We start from the raw sequence: 6,880 nt of genomic DNA, 5'->3' as shown, positions 1-6,880 counted from the left end.
CCCATGGGGGCCGCAACTCAGCCACAATTCGCTGCGCCTACGGCGTGGCCCAAGGGGGCCGCAACTCAGCCACAATTCGCTGCGCCTACGGAGTGGCCCATGGGGGCCGCAACTCAGCCACAATTCGCTGCGCCTACGGCGTGGCCCATGGGGGCCGCAACTCAGCCACAATTCGCTGCGCCTACGGCGTGGCCCATGGGGGCCGCAACTCAGCCACAATTCGCTGCGCCTACGGCGTGGCCCATGGGGGCCGCAACTCAGCCACAATTCGCTGCGCCTACGGCGTGGCCCATGGGGGCCGCAGCACCACCGCACCTTTCCGCGTCTTCGGCGTGGCCCGCGGGAGCCGCAATGCTGCCACCGCCGCAACACGTCGCGTCCGCTGGGTGGCCCGCAGGTGCCGCTTGGCTTCCACACCTCGCGGCGCCGCGCGGCCAATGGCAGCGCAGGTTACCCGACGTTGCGCCGTTTGTCGCGCAAGGGGGCGACTGGTCGGCCTTCCAGGACCGGTTCGACGCGGCATACATGTCGGTCGGCTGGTCCATGGAGGAGGCCTTGCCGGCGCTTCCGACCTGCTTGGACGAAAGGGCTCTGCAGGCCTTCAAGTCCATCCATCCGGCCAATCGGGCTACACTCCCGGCGGCCTATATCCAAATGGCCAACGTTTTTGAGCCGCCGTCCACCGCGCAGCTAAAGTTTTCATTGCGGCGGCGGGAGGAGGGGGAACTGCCGCTGGCCTTCCGCTGCTCGCTCCTGGCCCTGGCGCAGGCTGCATACCCTGACCTGTACGGCAGGGCACTTGATTCTATGGCCTTGGGGAAGCTGCTTGACCTGGCAAGGGAGCTAGGAATTGCTCTGTCGATCAACAATGATCGGCAGATCACATCCTTGGCGGTCGCAGAAAACATTCAGGCGCACCTCTCCCTCCGCCAACGGCCTCAGATGGCGGCGTGTGCGGGGATCCTGGCGCCGGACGGGGGGGACACCCTCGCGGCCCTGGCGATGCCCGATCGTCGAGGAAGGGGGACGGGTGGTCGCCGTCCGGAGCAGCGGGGGCGGCCGGGACCTTCCCGTCCACAGGAGGCGGACACGGTGGCCTGCTTCCGCTGTGGTCAGCGGGGCCACATTGAGCGGGGCTGCCGGAATGCCCCGGGGGCCTTTGGAAAAGGGACTCCACCTTCTCCCAGACCCTCCTTGGCATCGGGTTCGGGGCCCCAGGCGAGTCGCGACGCATCATCTGCGCGGCCGCTCCCTTCACCTCATGCATCTAGCGGGGCTAGGGCCCATCGTCATGGGGTTGTCCTCGAAGGGTCGGGTGCACCATCGTCATCACCCCCTCAATGGCCCAGACAGACCCGCCACTGGGATGCGCTTGCGCATAGGATGGTGGCGGCAGCTGCCGGCTCCTCAGCGGTGGCAGGATATGTGCAAGGGGTGCACGTTCGCCTCCTGGTGGATACGGGGGCGTCGGCCACCATTATTTCTGAGGCCATTTTTGGGCTGCTACCCCGCAGCGTGGGTCCATTAAGGCCGGTTCGCGGGGCTTGTGTCGCCGCGAACGGCGGCAGTTTGGGCATCCTGGGCCACGTTGTAGCGTCGGTTCGGGTTGACGAGATTGAGTTGGCCGGGCCGATTTTGGTCTCCAGGACCTTGGCAGTGCCATGCCTCTTGGGGACCGACTTTTTGTCTAGGATGCCCATCCGAATTCTCGTTGACCAGGGCTGTGTGGAAATGCCGTCAGGGAGGCGGCTGCAATTCCTACAATCACCTACCGTCCTGTCTCCCTTGGTCGCCGGTGTACGGGCCTTGAATAAAGTGCCGGTGACCGTACCACCGGCGTCACAAATCCTGATACCCCTTAGGTTGCGCAAACCGCTCGAAATGGGCTCCACGGAGACGGGTATCCTCCTGTCCCCGTCAAGCTACTTTTCAAGGACGAAGGGGTTGGTGGGCGCCTTGACAGCCGTGTCGGGGGGCCAGGACCTTTTTTTGCAGGTCCTCAATTCGGGACCCTTGCCGGTCATAGTCCCGGCCGGCGCCGTCCTGGCACACGCAACCCCGGCTCCTCCACCCGAGAGCGCTGCCCCGGATGGAGGGGTCGTGGCGGGCGTGATGCGCACGGGGGACCCCGACGCATCATGGATCGCCACGTTGTGCGACGAGAATGCCTCGTTGTCCTTCGGGGAACGTCGGCAACTCCGCGACCTCATCGAACGGTTCACCGATGTGTTCAGCCAAAGTAAGTTTGATCTGGGTCGCACTACTCTTTTGGACCACCACATAGACACGGGCGACGCGGCCCCCATTCGACTTAATTCCCACCGCTTTAGCCCAGCGGAAAAAGATCATGTCCGCTCGGCTGTCGAGGAAATGTTGGCGGCGGACATCATCTCCCCATCTACTAGCCCTTGGGGTGCCCCCATTGTGCTAGTCAAGAAACGGGACGGGAGTCTCCGGTTCTGCGTCGATTTTCGTAGATTGAACAAGATCTCGGTGGCTGATGCATATCCATTGCCTCGCATGGATGATTCCTTGGACGCCCTCTCGGGCGCGCGGTTCTTTTCGACTTTAGATTTGCTCTCCGGCTTCTGGCAATTGCCACTGGATGAGGCCTCTAGACCCAAAACAGCGTTCCGCACGCCCCAGGGGTTGTTCGAGTTCAATCGGCTTCCTATGGGTCTCCATTCGGCCCCGGCCACCTTCCAGCGTCTCATGGAGATGGTCTTGGCGGGGCTGCAGTGGGAGTCTTGTCTAATCTACTTGGATGACGTTATTGTTTTTGGCCGTACGTTTGGCGAGCACTTGCAACGCCTTGAGGCGGTGTTCGTCAAAGTGCGTGCTGCTGGCTTGAAATTCAAACCCCAGAAATGCCACTTGCTACAACCATCGGTGAGGTATTTGGGACACATTGTTAGCACGTCAGGTGTCGCCACGGACCCGGATAAAACGGCTTGTGTCCGGACGTGGCCGACTCCCACATCTGTCGCGGAGGTGCGTAGCTTCGTTGGATTCGCATCGTACTATCGCCGGTTTGTCCGCGATTTTGCGACAATTGCGAAGCCACTGCACGCCCTTTCCGCCAAAGGACAAAGGTTTCACTGGGGCGCGGAGGAGGAGGCGGCTTTTGCGGCGCTTCGCACGGCCTTGGCGGATGCGCCGCCCTTGGGGTACCCGGATTTTACGAAACCCTTCCTGCTCGATACCGATGCCAGCGACACGGGAATTGGGGCTGTCCTGGCCCAGGTGGTCGACGGGGTTGAGAGGGTGGTAGCCTATGGCAGTCGCGTTCTGTCCTCGACGGAACAGCGATATTGTGTGACCCGGAGGGAGCTTTTGGCCATAGTTTATTTTGTTCAGTTGTATAGACCATATTTGTACGGTAGGCTGTTTACGGTCCGAACCGACCACGCGGCCCTGCAATATTCGCTGAAGATTAGTCAGCCCTCGGGTCAGCTGTCTCGCTGGCTCGAAGTGCTCCAGGATTACCCTTTTGATGTAATCCATAGGAAGGGGACACAGCATGGAAATGCGGACGGTTTATCCCGATTGCCGGCAGGCGGCGGGTGTGCTTGCGCCCTGGGCTCTAGCCGTTGCAAGGCCCCAGGGGACGCCGCGGCCCAGTTGGTCGCGTCGGCCGAGGCGGACACCCCTCCAGGTGCGGCGTCGACCGCAGATTTCGGCCTTGGACTTCCCCGGGAGGTATGGTCCGGCTTGCAGATGGAGGATTCCTCTCTGCTGAAGCTACGGCGCCGTGTCGGACATAACGCCCGGAGCTTAGCTTCGTCGGCTGCCCCGGCGATCGCCGTGCATGACGGACTACTCATGCGTTGGGATGCCCAATTGGAACGCTATTGTGTGGTTGTGCCCACTAGCCTGCGTGGTAAATTAACCCGAGCCATTCACGAGAAGCTTATGCACCTTGGCTACCACAAGACCTTATTGACCCTTAAGCGGGACTATTACTGGCCGGGTGTTGAGGGTGACGTAGCACTGATTTTGAAGGGTTGCCACGACTGCGCGCGGAGGAAGGCCCCAGTTGTCCAGGACCGGGCCCCGCTGCAGTCCATCCGGGTTTCTCGCGTTAATGAGCTCGTGGCGCTCGACATTTTGGGGCCATTCCCTGCATCCCAACGGGGCCACAAATACCTCTTGGTGGGCGTTGAGTACCTCACACGTTGGCCCATGGCATGGCCTTTGGTCGATCAGTTGGCCTCTTCTATCACCGAGGCCTTCGTCCAGGGATACGTGTTTGACAAGGGCGCGCCGGAACAATTGTTGACTGACCAGGGGCGGAATTTCTCGTCTAGGTTGCTCAAGGAGGTGTGTGACCTCCTTGGCACCAAGAAAATCCGCACCTCGCCCTACCACCCCCAGTCAGATGGGATGGTAGAGCGCTTGAACCGCACCCTTACGTCCATGCTGTGCCACCAGGTGAACACGTCCCAGTCAGACTGGGACCTGTTCGTCCCGGGGGTCTTGGCGGCGTATCGGTTGGCCCCTCATGCCTCCACGGGATTTTCGCCTTTTTATTTAATGTACGGTAGGGAACCGGAGCCCCCGGTGCACGTCCAGATGGACGTTGGCTCCTCCAAGAAGGGGTCGTCGGTGCCGACCCCTTTGAAGGTCGCACTTGACCGGCTGCGCGAGGCGCGACAGGCCGCTGCCGAGAATTCCGCAAGCCGGCAGGCGGCTAATGAGCGGCTGCCAAAACACCAGGCAGCTGGCCTCCCGTGGGTAGCGGGTCAAAAAGCGTGGCTGCATTGTCCCCAGGTCCCCGTTGGCACATCGGCCAAATTGCATCGCCCTTGGCAGGGACCCGTGGAGGTTGTGGAGGTCCGCCGGCCGCAATGCGTCCGGATTCGATTCGGTCGCAGGCAGTGGATAGTGCACCCGTCCCGGCTCAAACGTTATGTTCCATCTACCCTGGGGGATCCACCCCCAATTCCGGAGCGGCCGGCTGATGATGTATCCGGCGTGCCTGACCGGCCGGGTCTCGTTGACGGAGGTGACGTCCGACCTGTGTGTGTGCCCCCAGGCCCCTCCCGAGTGAGGCCGACAGAGACCCCCCAGGCACCGGAGGCCACGGCGGTGGGCCTGTTGCCCGCTGACGGCCCACCTGCACGGGTGGCGGACACCGCACGAGGGAGCGGGCCAGCAGCGCATACCCGCTCGAGGGGGGTGCGGCTCCGGTGACGGCCCTGATGGCCGTTCAGCGGGCCTAGCCCCTGGCGCCCGTTCGGCGCTATCCGGCGGATGAGGCCTTCGGGCTCTATTTGTTTTGTTTTTTTGTTGTTACTGTTCTGCTTGAAGGGCCGTGCTGCCCTAAGGTTGATTGCAGCCGGGTCGGCTGTTTTTTTTTACGGGGGGGGGTGATGTAGAGGAGTAGTGGAGAGTGGTGGCGTCGTGTGCGCTGTCAGGTGCGGTGACCTCACGGGACGTGGGGTCGCACGCGCTGGGCAGTGCACGCGACATCACCCCTCCGAGGGTATATAAGGGAGACCCCGTAACGTAAGCGGGGTCACTGGAGGAACGGGGATAGTGGAAGGGGTAAAGAGGGAACCAGGGATAGTGATAAGTGTTAATAAACCCTGGCGGAAGCCCCTAACTCAACCTCCGTCTCCGAGTACCTCCGTCTACGATACAACACTCGTACAAATCGATTGAAAGCCCAAGAGACCAATAGAGACCCATATATCATAGAGAACCATAGACCAAAAGAGACCCAGAGACTCGGATAGACCTGTAGACGAAAAATAAATCAGGTAAAGCTATATACTGTAGATCCTTGTTCAGAAGGGCATCGGCTGTGACAACTGAACGAAGTGGCTGATATCATCTTCACCTGGATATTCATAGCAGTATCCAAATGCTTTAAACGTGTGACTTTGATTATAATGGTGGAGGGAAAACGGGAGGACCCGATTAAATAAACACGTGACCATGGGCAGAGAGACACTCAAACTCCAAATATACAGAAGACGTCAGGTTCGGGATCGAACGCATGACCTCCTGCAAACGACTACTGAGTTGGAGGCGTTCAAACTTTCTGCACCTGTCACAGAATCGTGATCGTTGTGGTGATGCTAATATAAATCTACACAATGTATAAGATGATTATTCTCCGGCCAACTGCGCCTGTTCAGACATCCTGTACCTCAGCCGATGGATCTCTCAGCACCCAGGAGTCGTGAGGAAGTCCGATTGGAATGTGGACCCCGACCAGGCGCGCTGCTCAGGTACCAATAGCGGCTGTCCGCTCACTCGGCACGGCAGCGAGCGGACAGCGCGGTGAGAGCCTCGACTGAGCTCGCAGTGCGGGGAGTCATGGAGTGGTCACAGCAGCAGCAGCTGCAATACATTTCGAGTGTCAATATCTTATCTCTGTCCGTCTTTGTTTTAATGTCCAGTTCTCGCAGGCATACAGAGCTGGTACTGAACACGCATGTTGTGCTTTAAGATGTTCAGTGTTGTGTCTTGTAGATTAAGATTTGCTTGCTTCTGACAGACGTTAGTGAATCATGTCTCATAGCTACGGCTTTTATCCCTGTCTCTCTCCTAGTCTCTCTATCCCTCTGTTTGTCTTTGTCTCTATCTCTGTTTCTCCCTCTGTATTTTTTTCTCTCTCTCTCTACCTCTCTATCTCCCTCTGTCTTTCTATGTTTCTCTCTCTGTCTCTCTCTCTGTCTTTCTTTCTATGTCCCTGCCCCAAAAGTAATTATGCTGCCAGCGCCTCAAACCAATGTTCCACCTTTTAGGGGACATCTTCAGGAAACTGGGGGTGCCCTTCTACAACAGCAGCATCGTATATGGGGTGCCTTACCTGGCTAACAAGCGCCATGACCTCGCCAACCTCGCCTGTGCTCAGGCGAAGATGGCGGTG

At 59.5% G+C, this 6,880-nt stretch overlaps 1 protein-coding gene across 1 annotated transcript; it reads left to right on the top strand.

Moving 5' to 3' along the window:
* Positions 1-228: 228 nt before the first annotated feature.
* LOC133339352 (uncharacterized) lies at positions 229-5,610 on the top strand. Its single transcript, XM_061547477.1, has 2 exons — positions 229-1,218; positions 5,036-5,610. Exons 1-2 carry the CDS (start codon positions 244-246, stop codon positions 5,048-5,050), a joined length of 990 nt encoding a protein of 329 aa, XP_061403461.1. The 5' UTR covers positions 229-243; the 3' UTR covers positions 5,051-5,610.
* The last annotated feature ends 1,270 nt before the right edge of the window (positions 5,611-6,880 follow it).

The sequence above is a fragment of the Lethenteron reissneri genome, unplaced genomic scaffold (genome assembly GCF_015708825.2).
Source record: "Lethenteron reissneri isolate LAM-NWPU_2019-01 unplaced genomic scaffold, ASM1570882v1 scaffold_1846, whole genome shotgun sequence".
In the NCBI taxonomy this organism is placed as follows: Eukaryota; Metazoa; Chordata; class Hyperoartia; order Petromyzontiformes; family Petromyzontidae; genus Lethenteron; species Lethenteron reissneri.
This window is presented reverse-complemented; position numbering and strand designations above follow the sequence as displayed.

Excerpts from the sequence above, each read along its gene's own strand:
- LOC133339352 (XM_061547477.1), top strand. The coding sequence starts at position 244 with ATGGGGGCCGCAACTCAGCCACAATTCGCTGCGCCTACGGCGTGGCCC.